The sequence below is a fragment of the Cinclus cinclus genome, chromosome 9 (genome assembly GCF_963662255.1).
Source record: "Cinclus cinclus chromosome 9, bCinCin1.1, whole genome shotgun sequence".
NCBI lineage: Eukaryota > Metazoa > Chordata > Aves > Passeriformes > Cinclidae > Cinclus > Cinclus cinclus.
The window spans coordinates 14,068,262-14,083,812 of record NC_085054.1 but is presented as its reverse complement, the minus strand read 5'-3'; the positions used below and the strand labels follow the sequence as shown (position 1 = coordinate 14,083,812).

Sequence of the window (15,551 nt, the reverse complement as noted above, 5' to 3'; positions counted from 1 at the left end):
AGTCCCAAGCTAGCTTGGCATGTGCCCAAGCTCCTGGCAGCACCCAAAACCTGCAGGACCCTTCTGCTTGGAAAGAGTGAAGAAAGGCACAAGAAAGGCTTAAGAAATACCAAGAAACTTCCCTGAAAGACAACAAAGCCAGCAAAGGGAGGCTTCTGACTGGATTTTTCCGAGGATGCTCTTTCTCAGGTTTGGAAACATGTCCTGGACAATCAGAGGGATTAGGCAAAGCCAGATCTGAGGTGAGGAAGGCTTTCATCCTCTTCCTCATGAGAACCATCATGCCTCCAACCATCTTGGGTCCCAGTCCCAAGACACAGGGAGGCTGGCAAGCTGACTGCAGGAAGGGGGGAAGCTGTCCGCGTTGACTTTGGCAGTGCATCTGTCTATACTGTCTTAGCAATTTCATGTCCACAGATTAAATAACAGATCCCCAGCTCCAAGACAAGAAAGCCAGCTTTGCAGCAAAAGCCTCAGCCCCCAGTATGCTGGGCTCCACCACCATCTCTGTCACCAACCCTGGGCATCTTACTAGGCCTTTGGCATGGTCATCATCACCTTGGCTGGCAGGGACAGAGGAATTCAGGGTTCCAGGTATGTTGGGAAACAACAGGAGTATTCCAGGCTGAGGGATTTTGGCTGCAGGGGTGCCTGCATTAATGGGACAGGTACAAGTGATCCTCTAGGAGGTCTTGAGGCAGTGATCAGCCTCTGTGACTGGTTGCACTTACCAGAACTTCTACCTGCTTGGTGATGCTCTCCCCCAGGGATGGCTGCAGACAGGAGCAAGGAGAGAGAGAGAAAAAGGCAAGCGAGAAAGGAGACATTCAGAGAGGGACACACACAGTGGGGCCAGGGTCAAAAGATCCCCCTGGCTATTTCTGGTACTTCCTACGAAATGCACCACAGTTCCGTTCCCTTCCCTGCTTGCCAACATGTCTGCTCTTCCTGAAGGTTGAGAATCCCCTGAAACCCAAGTGCAGAGCTGGGATATTCAGGTACCAAGGATGCTGCCATCCTGCCTCTCAGCCACCACCACTGGCACTGGACCACAGTTGCCAATGAGAAGGATTTGGCTGAACCCTGAGCCTGTTACATGATGGGCTCCTGGTGCCACCACCATGTCCGGGATTCCAGATGGATCCTCCATGGTCAGACCCTACAGCTGGGAAGTAAACAACAGGGCAAGCCCAGTGCAGTTCCACACCCAGCCTGGCAACTGGCCAACAGCAGGACTAGCTCCTCAAGATAAGCCTGATCCCACAGGGCCAGTGAAGAACCCCAGTGGGAGCAGAGCCAGAGCCTGAGATGCTCAAAACAGGAAAATTTGGTGACATGCCACTGGAGAGAGCTCTGAAAGGAGGCTGAGGACAGGAATTAACTTCCTGGGGTGAGAGAAAGTGTCTGGACCCCAAATATAGGAAAAGGAGACAGATACCTCTGGGAATGGTGATTGTGGTGCCTGGGGGTGGCACAGCAAAAGGACCCAGATGAGTGGGTCCCCAGATGGAAATCTGAGGATCAGGAGGATGGAGGTCACCCCCAAAACCAGGCTGCTCTGCTCTTGGCAGCAAGGCCAGAGCAGACATTTCCATCCATGAGAAAGGGAAAACCCCTTTCAATTTCCTCCCAAAGCCACAGTAACGGCCCCAGCTCAAAGCCAACATATTTTTCTGTCGATAAGTGCCCAAGGAGGTTGGCAGGGGCAGGGAGTGCAAGCAGAGATTAAACCCAGGGCAGATAACCACCACGGGGCCCCAGGGCAGGCAGCATGCTCTACTCCTACCCCATGCCCTCCCTCACTTGGGCTCTTGTGCTGCCCTCAAGAGCTTGCAGGTGGTCATGTCCTACACTCACTTTTCAGGTGAGACCCCTGCCCAGCTATGGGCTGCCCAGCCCAGGGCCCCGTGAGAGGCACCGATATTGCAGCACTGCCAGGCTGCTGAGCCTGACCTGAAACCCTGCCAGGGCCTTCTCTCCCCAGCACCTGCCCCAGCAAGCCTTGGCACACGTCTGGAGCAAAAAAGGAAGGGCTGCCACACCGGCCCCGGGCTATGCCAGTCTCCCTGCTGCCACGTGCCTACTCTGCTTGCTGCCACAGGCTGGGGATGGGGCACAGATGCTGCTCTGCTGGCAAGATGCTGCCTGGTAGGCACCATCGTGTCCTGCTTCCCAAAGCTTTTGCTGGCATGGCCCTGCTCCAGGTGACATCCCAGTGTCCTGCTACCCCCAGAGCCCAGTCATGGCCTGGAGCAGTATGGCAAAGGACTGTGGCTGTCTGCCCAGCAACCCCACACCCACCCTCCCCAGGACAGGGTGAACGGAGATGATGCATCCAGCTGTTCTCCTGGTGTCCAGAGGACAGGGTGGGAACGGCCTATGTCGCCTTGGCTCCAGCAGATTATAAAGGCCCCCAGGACAGACAATAGTAGAGGGTGACAATAACGAGAGCTGCAAATGTACGGCCTTGGGCGCCCCGAGCCAAAGGCACATCTGGTACATCCATCTCTGTGTGTGCAAGAAACTGCCCCAGCTCTGGCCAGAGAGGGAAGGCCCTCTGCGCCAGGGGACCCCAGAGCCATGGACGGTCAAGTCCTATCTGCCTGTCCCTCCCAGGAGCCCTGCAAGCCCCTCCTCCCTGAAAGCTCCAGCTCCAGGAGTCCCGTGATGGATGGGCTGCTCCAACTTTTGCTGCTCAGCTGCGGGATGCCCTTCAGGCAGCAATGGTGGGGGGCACAGCACCAAAATGAGGGTGCCCTTACCCCCAGATTAGGACCCCTGTGGTTTTGAGGGTGAAAGATTCATATCCTGAAGCCCCAGGACAGAGAAAGCTCCATACCTAGAGCAGGATGCTCTAGCATCCCTAGAGCCCTGGCTGTCACCCAGGGCTCACAGTGGAGGTGTCACTTACCAGCTCATAGTTGACAGTGGGGGAGCAGGGGGTCACAGCCTGCAAGGAAGCAGAAGAGAGACAGGATTAGTCCCTGAACACCCTGTCCAACACAGAGCACAGGAAGAGGCTGGAATGCAGCATTCACCCTCCACCCACCCCACAGCAAATACAGCACCCACCCAAGCAAGTGACAGGGGCATCCATGGCCTTGCCACCCCAGGCAGGAGCACAGGCAGCACTCCAAAGTCAAGGCTGGCTTCCTGGGAGTGGGAGTGGGCTCAGGGCCAGGGCAGCTGTGCCATTCGTCCTTGGCCAGGGAGCCAAGACAGCCCCAGCCCCAGCCTGGGTGGGCATGGCGAGCACAGCACAGGGCAGGCGCCTGATGCCAAGAGCAGCTCCTGGAACAAACCCCAGCCCAGCCTCATGAGCTCCTGCAGCCGCCAGCTGAACAGCCCGGCTATTGTTACCTTAATTACCAGCGGCAATTACTGACAATTAACCTTGGGTTTTGCGTGCACCCCAGTCCATCGGGAAGCAGCAGCATGCCAGGGTGGGAGAGGCAGCGCCTCGTTGGTGCCGGCGCAGTGGGCACAGGCACTCCAGCTCCATGTTGGCCCAGAGATGCCAACAGTAGTGGGAGGGTGTGATTTGGGGCACTTTGTCCTATACAAATCCCACCAGGAGTAGTGATCCCCAGTAAGCCATCCCCTGCTGCATCCCAGGATGGAGCCAAGATGACAAACACCACTCAGAGGCTGGTCCCCTACCATAGCAGCATGGGGAACCACTGCACCCCACTCCTGCCCCGGGCCATAAAAAGAAGGATTTGCCCAAAGCACCCCACTTGGAGCACCCATATCCCATCCCATCCTGGTCCCCAGAGCAAGATGCCCAGCGCCTGCTCCCGTCACCAGCTGCTAGCCTGTTCCCATCCTGTCTCACTGTTTTCTTCAGGGGTTCCTCCTCCTCCCGCTCCCTTCCCCTGTGCATTATTATTATGATTTTATTCTAATGCAAAAACGCTTCCATAAAAGGCCCTTTTCCCTGCCCCGCGGCGCTGGCCCCGCGCCAGCCTCCCTGGAATGTTCTCCGGCAGCGAGCCGCTGCTGCGGACGGAGCCGACGGGCTGCGCCGTACCCTGCACCGTGCCCCGCACACCGCCGTGCTCTTCCCCTGGGGATGCTCAACAAGCGCTCCTGACCTCCGCCCAGCCCCAGCCACAGGGCCGGAGATGGGGGGAAATGCGCAGCTCCCCCACAGTGGGACACACCGGTCCCCACAGCCTGGTAGGGTACATGCCCGGTCCTCCTCTGCTGTCGGCATGAGGAAGTTCGCAGGCTACAAATGCACCTCTGGCTGGAAAGGGGAAAAAACTGGGGTGCCTGTGGTCGTATTTCCCTGCCCTTAAGGATTCTCTGATGTCTAATATGGGCTTGTGCTCACCCGACGTCACTCTTCCCATCCAGAGGAGACAGCAACTCAGGCCGTATGGCACTCTTGCATCCCAGAAAGGCAGTTTTACAAGGACTGCAGGAATGTACAGAAAGCTGTTTCCCTCTCCAAGTTTGGCTCAAACAAGCCCCCATTTCAAGGAGAAGAAGGAAGACCCTGCCCCAGACAACGGACCCCTCCCTAGGAAAATCCAGTTCCTGACCTAGAGGTGCAGAGCACCCCTCCTGCCCCACGGGACCGTGAGAGTATCACTCCATACAGGACTGCAGCAACCCCCAGAACAGCCACCATCTCTGTCCTCAGGGACTCCTGCATCCCTCCGTGCAGGGAGGGGGGGCAAAGGCAGGGGGACCCGCACACCCCTGGTCCAGGCTTCGCTTTTCCGTGGCAGACACAGCGGCCTTTCTTCTCCCCCTCACCGGTGTTTGCATTCCTGCCGGCTGGCCCCCGCCGCCGACCCCGCCGCCCAGCAGCCCTGCCCAGGAATGCGAGGAACGAGGCGCAGCAGGGCTGCCGCCCACCCCACCAGCCCCCCATGGTCCCCCACCCGCCCACTCGGCCCCCCAAGTCGTAGCCCCATCCTTCCCAGCAGCCACATCCCACGAGCTGCTGCCTCGAGACCCGAGTTTTGCAAGCAGAAAAATCAGTTTCCCAGTAAAGAAGGCCCCATGGCCACGAGTGATAGGAGTCTCTGATGTCTCATAAAGGGTTGGGCACACCCTGCAGCCTTCCGCTGGAAAGCGATGATGGGCTCCCTCGCTCATCATCAGCTGTCACTATACCTAGAGAAATTTGATACCCTTGACACGTCCAAGCCCAGAAATAAACACCTGGCTGACAAACCCCTGACCACACTGCCATAATGAAGAGTAGGTCATGAGGTCCATCTTCCACCTAACCACTCCACTGCAGCTCAGGGACTGACCTCTGCACCACAGATCCCGACAGGACTTCAGCACCATTTCACAAGAACTGAGCGAGGCTGGAGGAATGCAGACATCCACCTCCTGTCCAGGGATGAGACACCTCAGAGCCTTCTCCATGCTGCAACCACTGCTCACACCTCCTTTCCTCAGCACCTCCTTCCTCTCCCTCCTCTTCCTCCCTCAGTAAAACAACCCTTGCACCCATGGAAGTGCCCAGGGCCACTGCCAGGTCCTGCTCCAGCGGAGCATCCCCGTGGGTTGTAGCCCTAACCTGCAAGATGCCAGCAGGGCTCGGGGAAAACAAACCTCCATAGATGGGCCCTGCGATTCAGGAACGGGCTGGATCAGTGCAGTACTGGGCGCGCTGGGGTCTCCCCAGCTGGGCTGCTGGAGCCAGGCAAGCACTGGCCCACAGCCCACAGCATGGCCTGTCCAGCTGCCGGTGGGTGATCCAGGCCCATCTCTGACGCATATCCCTTCCTTTGGGTGGCGGTTTTTGTTTTTCCCTTCCCCAGGAGCTCCGATAAACATTCCGGAGCCGGACGATATCCGGGCTGGTGCTGACCCTTACTATGCCAGGAGCAGATGCAGCACCAGCCACCCTAGCCCTCACACAGACCCCCGCACACCCGAGATACTTCCCATGGCCAGGCACTGAGATGCTGGCAAGCCAGCCCAGCTGGTGTGGCTGGAGCTGGAGACAACACTGTCAAAGGGGGCACTGACATCCTGGATCCTCTCCAAGCAAGCTGGCTTCATGGCCCCACTGTTCAGAAAGTATGTGAACCCCAAGAGAGGGAATCAAGGTACCCTACTCCCTCCAGCCCTAGAAGTGGTTCCCCTGCCCAAGACACCCTGTGATCTGGAAATGCAGTTGTCAAAGAGGAATGTGACTCAGTGGCCACATTGGCATCCCACAGGACAATGCTTGGGCAGCATAAATGCCAGCTCAGCCCATGTGATCCCATCTCACGGGGTCTCACATCACCCTCATATCCTCCCAAGCAAGTTCATCTCAGCTTTGCGCCACCTACATCCCAGCTGGGCTGCGAATCACTTTCCCATGCACCCCACGACTCTCTGCTCACCCCAAGACCCTGCCTCAAGCAAATGGGATCCCAGGGACAGCCACTGGCCACAGCAACTTCCTCAGCCATTCCTAGAGCCCTTCCCCTACTTGCCAGTCCCTCCAGCCCAGCCACAGCCATAGCCACCAAGCCCTGCCAAGCTCTCTCTTAGCCACAGTGTGGGGCAAAGTGTGAACTGCCATCAGGTACCTCATAGCAGAAGACACTTTTAGGGGACAGGCTGGGACCATTGAACTGGGGATGTTGGGGAAAGTTTTTCCCTCTCCAGCACCCCTGCTCCCCATTCCAGTGGCAGCATCCTCCTCCCCTGCCAGGCATAAGGGACTACGGTGTCTTTGCTCTGGTCACCCCCCTGCCCTGCATAGGGGTCAGGTATCCTCTGCCCATACCACATGCTGTCCGCTCCTGCCCTCACATTTTTTGCAGCTCTGGCAAAACTCCTGTTTATGCAACATGTCCCCGGCAGGAGGACGGCATGTTTCCATGCACACCCGCTTCCCCCCCCCCCACTCCAGCTCCACCCTGCCCAGCACAGCCCCGGTGTGTGAGGCACGGGGCAGCTATACAGAACCCCAGACCTCTGGCATGGGGATCCTTTGGAGGGGGCAGCACCCCGTGCAGCACACAGCTCCTCCCTGCCCCCACCAGTGTCCAGGGGTGCTGCTTTTGGGACTTCTTCCATCGGGTGGGGGTAACTGGCAGAAGCACCGAAGGGCAGGGGAGCGGCTTGGCCAGCGGCTCAGGGTGAGTCAGACTGGGCTGATGCTGGGGCACGGAGGTCTCACTGCTCCCAGGCTTCCCTCCAAGCATCCCCAGCCCGCCCTGCAGCTGGGTCAGTGACAAACTGTCACTGTGCCATCCCCTCCATGCCTGGATGCCTGGACAGCACCCATGCCAGGGGAGAGGCCATCAAGTCTACCCAGCCCCTGTATTGCCCAGGAGATGCTGGGGGCAGCAAAGAGAGTATCACAGGGCAAAGAGCCACTCAGGGATGTCCCCCAAGCTGGGACAAACGCTATCTCCTGTGTCTCTCCCTTGGTATGTTGAGGAGGAGCCGCCCTGTGGCCCATCCCCGCCAGGAAGGCGGCAGCAGGACCAGGACAGAGGTTACCCAGTACACACAGCCCTGCAAATCAGGGATGAAATGCCACAGGGGACACCAGCCATTCCACCCCACAGTGGCCGTGGGGGCCACCACTGCACCTGGGATGTCCTGGGACACACAGTGCACTGGGAGGGTGATGGCCCACAGCAGCTCATGGCTGGCCTGGCCAACAGCCCTGGCACAGGGATATGGGACAGGACAGGAAAAACAATGTACAGAGAGCTTCAAGAGGTTGCAATGGAGGCAGCTGCACCAAAATAGCCCTGGTTTCAACCCAAATAAGGACAGGTCCCGGCTCCGGGGCGGTTTCAGCAATTAGCCTCAGTGGTGCCAAGTGCAGATGAGGGGAAGGGAGAGGAGGTAGCATCCCTGACCCGGTTTGGGGGGAGAAGGGTGTTTTTGGGGGTCAGGAGGGGGACAGAGATGCCTCCACATGACCAAGACAGGGACTGTCCCTACTTTGCTTGCAGGCACTGTCTCGGCATGGGGCCGGCCACAGGCAGGGATATGCTGTGCTCCAGTGCCTAAAAAGGCAACATCTGGATGCAGCAGGTCTGGATCCAGCCCCACGGGCCAGCACGCGCCTGCCTGGCTCTGGCCCCACAGCCCCAGCCCTGCCCTGCTCTGCCCTGCCACCACCAAGCACATGTGTGCTGCCACCCCACTGAGGGGACACCCCTCAGTCCAGTCCCATGGGGACCCCACAACCAGCCTAAGGGGGAGCATGGGGTCACTGCCCCCCTCTGCAACAGCCTTCCCCAAGAAAAAGCACCAGGATCCCCACACCCCCTCACCAACTCCCCAGAGCCAAATCAGACACCAGGATTTGCCAGGGAACAGCTTCTGCACAAGGGATAGGCTGGGAAGAGAGTCACACCAGGACTGGCTGGGACAGACTCTGCTGCAGGGCGTTTCACCAAGACTGGTCCATGAACTGATTCTGACATTGGACTGGTCAGTGCATGGATTCTTACATGAGACTGGGCAGCAGCTGGGGTTGGTCTGTGCATGGATCCTCACCTGAGATAATAAATGCATGGATTCTCACACACAGGATTGGTCAGCACATGGATTCTTACATGAGATAAATCACTCCCCAGATTGTCCCATAGGACTGGTCAGTCCATGGATTCTGACAGGCAATTGGTCAGAGCAATGACTCTCCTGCAGGATTGGTCAGAGCTGTGATTCCCACACAGGATTGGCCAGCACACGGATTCTCACATGGGACAGATCAACAAATGGATTCTGACATGGGACTGGCTGAAGCACGGGCACTCCTGTGGCACTGGGCAGCACACCAGCCTGTCAGCAGCCTGTGACCCACCCTGAGCCCAGCGCGGGATGCCTCCCATAGATCAACTCTGGTGGAGCATCAGGCAAACCCTTTTCTGTGCGCTCAGACCCCACTGCACACTTTGGGCTGCCTCCCAGCATCAGGGGCATCAGCCAGTGCCCTTGGGTCTGGGACCCACCTCGAGAGGTGTAAGGTGCCAAAGTAAGTCCTGGCTGCCCTGAGGGGTCTTAGCCCTCCAGTACTGAGCCCAGAGGCTCTACTTGCGAGGGAAAGGCCCAAGGCAGATGGAGACTGGAGTCAGTGCTGTGTCCTCACCTTTCAGGACAGAGCTGAAAACATTACAGTGAAACTGAAAGGCTGAGCAGCACCTCCAAAACTGGTATCCCCCCCATCTGTAGTTTTGAGGAGATGAGGGAATAGGAGGGAGAAGTGGAGACAAAGATAATCCCCCCTACCCCAGAGCTGTGCTGTGGGACTGCTCTTCTGTCTTGTGTCCCAAAACCCATAAGGGAAGTTCCAATGCTGATCAGGGTCTGCTGGCACTGTGACCAGATACCCAAGAGACTGGCTGCACAAAGCCAGGGACCAGACAGTGGCAAAGTAAGAAGGAGGGTGGCCAAGGGCAAGAGAAAATGGGCCCCCCAACTCGGGACCCCAAAAGGGAAGGTGGGGGAGCACGGCTCTAAGGCCCAGGACCTTGCCCGGGGCCAGCAGGATCACTAAGAAAGCGGGCGAGAGCTGGATGCTCGTTTTCTACTGATACATTTTCCCTGGGGGCGGCTTCAGACTCCGGACAGGTCACACGTTGTCCTCCCAGAGTCATCACCCTGTAGGGACAAGACGAGCCTGCTTGGTTGCCCCCCCAGATCGCCCAGACTCAAGTGCCATGGGCACCCAGGGGGCGCAGCCACTGTCCCTGTCAGCTGTCCCCCAGCGCACGCACCGGGGTCACCGTTCCCGCACCAGGGCTGACGCCAGCGCCGAGCGGGCTCAGGCGCCCGGGAACGGAGCACTTCTCTTTTTTCCCTTGTTTTCCCCTTAAACCCAAGCGGGCTGATGCCTCCCTCGCTCGGTCGTTTCCTCTCCCAGAAGCACAGCCCAAAAACATCTGCGCTGGGACCTGCCCTGACGGAGTTAACCCTCTGCGGGCCCGGCGGCGCCGAGGGGCCGGGGATCCCTGCCCGGGGGGGGCGGCGGGGGGGGGCTGGCACCCGCCGGGGCTGCCTCGCCACTCATTAACCCGCAGTTTAACTATTGACGGTCCCGCCGAGGAGGGGGGTTAACCCGTGGGCTGCCGGGGTGTCCCGGCCGAGGGGCAGCCCCACTGCGTCCTCCCCGCCGGGGTGACAGGCGCTCGGCATCGCCCTCCCGGCTGCGGGGCGGGAGCGGGGTGCCGGGGGCGGACCCCGCTTTCCCGCGCAGTGCTCGCCCCACGGGGACGTGTCCCTACGCACTTCGGGGGGGGGGGGGGGGGGGGGGGAGACGCAAACTCCAGCGCCCGTGTGTCCCCCTCCGGGGCACCCCGAGAGTCACCGGCCCTGGCGAGGCGGGGAGAGGGGCACGGGGGTCGCGGCCCCCGGAGCCGTTCACAGGTCCCTGCCGGCAGCAAACCGGCCCTTAACCCCTGCCCAAGTCCTCCTCCCTGCGAGCATCGCATCACCCTCTCCACCCCCCCACCCCGTACGCCGGGACCTCCTCTGTTAACAGATAGCTGCGGACCCCCACAACATGGGGGGCAGCACCCCCCTCCACGCACCACCCCATCACCGCTCGGGTATCACGCGTGGCCCCCGCTCCCTGGAGAGATGACACACCCTCAAGCACCCCCCTCCCCCCCCCCGTCCCCCCGTCCCGGGGACCTGGGGACCCCCCTGCCCTCACCGCCCGCGCGTACCTGGTTCATGACGCTCCCGAAATCCATCCGGGGTCTCGCCTCCCTACATCCGAGAGGGACGGCAGCGCAGCCTCACCTGGCCCGGGGGGCGCGGGGGGCGGCCGGAGGGGCCGCGGGGCGCAGGCGGGAGCCCGGCGTCGCCCGGGTGGGCAGGCGTGAAGGAAGACTGCAGGCAGAGCCCCCCTCCCTCCCCGGGCCAAGCCTGGAGAAGGAAGGAAGGAAGGAGGGAGGGAGGAGGGAGGGGAGGGAAGGAGGGGGAGAGCCGAAGGGTTTCGCTCCCCAGAAGCAGGACCCCGGCGATGGAGGGGCGCAGGGAGGTCCCGCCGGCTCCCGGCTCCCCTCCGCACCCCCGGGGCGGCCGGGGGCTGGGGAGCCCGGGGGCGCCGGCCCCGGCCCTGGGGAGTAATGGGGTCCCGGTCGACTTTTTCCACCGCTCCCCTCCCTTCTCTCACTTCTTCTCCCTCTTTCTTCTCTTCCCTCTCCCCAGCTGCACGGCGCGCTCCAAGTCCGGCCCCGCTCCGCTCCCCTCGCCTCCCCCAAAAACGCCCTTAAAGGCAACCGGGAACCTGACTCGAGCAGCTGGCCCTGAGGTAGGGGTGCCGGCAGGTGGGCAGACCCCCTCCAAAAAGAAAATTACCCCACACACACCTCCGCCACCCCCCCCCCCCCCTTCAAAGCTCCTCGCCCCCGGAGCGGAGGGGCCGCGGCGGGCGGCGGGGTGCTGCGGGGTCGGGGCCTTATCGCCCCGTGTGACGCCACCGGCGTCCCTGTGCCCTTGGCGGGGGGGTGGCAGGGACCGGAGTGTGGGGCCCTGCTTGGGGCCTGCCTGGCACCCCCTGGCACAACTTGGTGCACCCTGCCATATGCGGGACCAAGTGCCCAACTAATGGTCCTTGGGTGTCCCACGCCCCCAGTGTTGGGGAGGATGTGAAGATTTATCAGCCTGCCTCTCAACTAAAAATCAAAGCCAAAATGCTGGCAAAGCCCCGTCTGTCCCATAGCATGTTAAGTCATGCCAGTCCCAGCTTGCCTGTCCCAAACCTGGAGTGTGCCCAGCATCCCCCTGGCCTTCCTCCTGTCTCCCTTCCTCCTCCTTCCTTCTCCTCTTCCTCCTCGGGGGGCTGCATGTCCGTGGATGGAGCCCTGGTCTCACTTGCTGCCCCTGGGGCAACCCAGTCCCAGTCCCAGCCCCGCTGTACAAGCAAGTGCTAGTGCCAAGAGAGCCCACAGACAAGAGGGGAAGCCCACCAGCAGCGGCCCAGAGAATGGCAAACTGGCCAGGGAGGCAGTGAGCCAGGCACCCGGCCCAGTGCTGTTGACATTTTCTCACCCAACGCCTCCCCGTTCCTGTTTGCATTTCCGTCCTGAAGCCGTGGGCTCAGCCAAAAGGCTGGAACTGGCTCTGCTGGAGTGGTGCAGGACCCCAACACCCCTCCTACCTCACCACCCCTTCAAAAGTCACCAGGGAGGGGTCTGTGGTAAGGGGTTCTCCCATTGCCCACTTCCAAGTCCCCCTAAGGGACACCACCCCTGTGAGTACACTCCAGTTTAAGGAGATCTCTTCCAGTCCCTCCATGCCTCAGTTTCCACAGCAACCCAACAGTGCCATGGGACTGGAGCACCAAAGACACTGTGGACCCTTTCTGCTTCCAAGGACAATGTACCAGAGCCAAACATCTCTGGAGGCCATCTCCTCGCACCCCTCCCAAGCAACCACAGCCAGCCCTTCTGCCCTCCCCAGCACACAACAGCACAGAGTCAGATCCCCACAGCCACCACTCTAGGGACAAAACCCCATGGCCAGGATTCATGGACACCCCTAAATAAGTCCCATCATCACCACAGCCCACAAAAACCAGGCATCCCAAAAAGATGGGAGTGCTGCAACAAGGATAGAGGGGCAATGAACATCCTGCACCAGCAGAGCACAGCATGGAGCCCAGCACAGCTCCAGCACAGACCCCTGCACAGGCCCCAGAGCCTAAACTCCTCAGGAGGAGGCCAGGATGGCTCCCAGGACCTGGGAAACATCAGCAAAGGAAGAGCTGGGGCCAGATGGGAAAGTACAAGCAACTGAATGGGATGGAAATGAGTGGGTGAACAAAGGGTACTGATAGCACATCCCTGTCCTGGTCCCTGGGGCAGTGACAGGAACTGTCCCCTGGGGACATGACGTGTCCCTGTCACAGGACACAGCCAGAGAAGTCCTGACAACATCCTTCAACTACAGCTGCCAAAGTATCTCTCAGAGCCATAGGATCAAAGTGCCAGTGGGAGCAAGTCCAGCAGTCTGCAAAGTGGCTCCAGTGACTCCCAGCCCCCCAGACAAACCACCCCCCACAGCTCCTCTGTGACCCAAAACACCCTTGAGCATCAATACCCCAGATGTCAATGGAAGAAAGGAGACCTGGGGACCAGGCACCCAGGTGGTGGTTCATCTCCAGAGACTAAAGCACACAGGAGAGAAGTCCCAATGCAGGGTCTGTTGAGCCCCTCTTGAGCCAGAACTTCCAGCTGTTTTGGGATCACTGCCACCTCTTGGAAGTTCCTGGGAGTCCCCAAGAACCCAGCACTCTTCCCAGGGCAGGTCTCAGGAGGAGTGGCCGTGAGGGATGCAAACTGGTCTGGGAAGTGAGAAAATCAGTGGGAAATGAGGCAAGCCTAGACCCTGCTTCCCATCATGGCAGGGCTCTAGGAAGATGGATGTAGCCCTGGGAGCTTCTAAGGAGGGGGGCTAGTGGTACCTGCTGCCTCATCTGACACCTCTCAGGCCAGTCCTGGCCAGTGCTCGCCAGTGCAGTGAGCATGGGCAGTCTCAGCATCCCCTCTTCTCCGCCCATCCTCTCTGTGCAGCCCCCCAAGGGTGCAGAGAAGGGCCCCAAGCCCTCCGAGCAGCCGAGCCAGCCCCCCACTGGAGCTGAGAGGCCGAATATTTGGGCAGTGACGTAAAGAAGGGGAAAAAGGAAAGAGGCAAGGGAAAAAAAAAACAAAATCCCCTCCAGGACCTGCTGCACAAATACGACCTGGCACAGCACTGGGGCAGGACTGAGCCCCAGAGTTCCCCATCCCTCCACCCCAGCTGGGCCCATGCCAGGGTCAAGGACATATTCCTGCACTACTCCTTCCCACCCCTGCCCCGCCCACTCTGTTGTGGAGACATGGGGTGTTGCTAATTACCTGCACCAAAGCACTAGGGGTGGCTTTGAACTGGGGCACTGGGGACAGGGACCTGACGGGCAGCTCTTGTGTGACCAGTAGGTCATCCCCTGACAGCACGGGGAGGAAGCAGAGTGGCTGGAGCAGGGAGCAGGGACCAGACAGCCGTAAGCCTCACAGCAAGGGCAAACCACAGCTGGGACATGGATGTCCCCTCCATGCAGCCCCTGTTCCTGTCACAGGCACTGGGAACCTGACACACACGGCCTGGCCATACCCCCCAACACTGCCTGGGCCCCAGGCGTGGCACAGCTGCAGGGTGCCGATCACCAGGAGTCAAACCTTCCCACGAGTGTCCAACCACCCCTTGCCTCAGTTTCCCTTCCTAGTTCTGACTTGCTTTACAAGCAGGGGGTATCCCCAGCACCAGCTGAGGGGTGGCACATCCCCTCACCAACAGCACCACCAGCACCACCAGCACCACACCCTGCCACGGGTCCTAGGGCCGTCCAACAGCCCATCAATGCCGCGGGCACTGGGAGCGATTGCTCTGGCCAGGACATGCCTCGCTGCCCGGCCCTGGCCCTGCTCCAGCCCCCGGTTTAATGATGGACAAACCTGCCCCCCCCAGAGTCCCATCACAGGGGGCACCTGAAAAACAACCTAGGCCTGGCATGAGGCCAGAGGGGATGGATGGCAGTAAACTGGGAGCACATGCATGTGACCACCTGCCTGTGTACGAGCATGCTCACGCACGCAGATGGATGTTCTTGCACACACGTGCATTTCCTTGCAGCTCATGCACTCATGCATGCGTCTGTGGGCACACATAGCCACACACACACGTGTTCACACACACAGGAACACACACTGCTGCCTGGCATGGCTCCAATGCACACTTTGAGCTCCCCAGGAAGAGACACTGGGGGAACAGCCCCTAGGCCCCTTGGCCCCATGCTATGTGATATGCCTCAGTTTCCCCTCTTGGCACAGCCCAGCACCCCCACTCCCCCACCACTGGTGGGCCCCTGTGTGGCAGAGGCAGGCAGGGCAAGCTGGAGCCTTGCCAGGTCCTGGAGCTGGCACAGGCGCCATTTCCCAGAACCAAGCACCAGCAATCGCCAGCTGATTCGGCAGCCAAACACCACAGCGTTCCCTGTCCCCCAGCCAAACCATCCATCATGGGGCCAGTTCCCACTACGGGAAGCAGCATAGTTCCCGATCTTTTCTCAGCCTCTCCAACCAGCATCATGGCAAAATCTGGCCACTGTCAGGGTAAATGCATCCTGGGAGATGGGGACACCCCTTGGATATCCCTTGATTTGGGACATGGTTGCACTGCTTGGAGCATCCTCAGTCAGGAGAGAAGCGTCACCACCAGATCCTGGCTGTGCCACTCCCGGCACATGCCACCCGTGACACAGGCTCACCCACGCCTGAATGTAGGCACAGAAGTAACGCACCCCACACCATGTTCCCTGCCTCCTGCTGCCCCCAGGCATGGCTTGGTGACTCAGTTTCCCCACTTTTCAAAAGAAGATAACCCCCGCAGCTTTGGGCAGGCAGTTTTGGTGCAGGGAAGGAGGGAGGGGGCAGGCTGTCTGTGTCACATACATACCAGTGTCCATCCATCCAATGTTCCTCGCTGAGAGAGGGAGGGAGGTTTGCTAAGCAAGGAAAAATCCCTGAGCAGAGGCACAGGGCGCAAGAAGGGCCTTACATGGGCATGGGAACAGTGTT

The 15,551-nt window shown here is 60.0% G+C and overlaps 1 protein-coding gene across 6 annotated transcripts in view; it reads right to left on the bottom strand.

The window, feature by feature from the left end:
- The window catches only part of TNS1 (tensin 1), a 61,608-nt gene that overhangs the window by 39,172 nt on the left and 6,885 nt on the right, over positions 1-15,551 (bottom strand). For 3 of the 6 annotated variants that reach the window (XM_062498585.1, XM_062498588.1, XM_062498590.1), the window contains exon 1: positions 732-1,039. In XM_062498585.1, the coding sequence (XP_062354569.1) occupies positions 732-827 (96 nt within the window). In that variant the 5' untranslated portion in view covers positions 828-1,039. Of the gene's footprint in view, positions 1-731; positions 1,040-2,911; positions 2,951-10,655; positions 10,670-15,551 lie in introns of those variants that run through there. The other 3 variants (XM_062498592.1, XM_062498586.1, XM_062498591.1) reach the window with 3 other exon arrangements.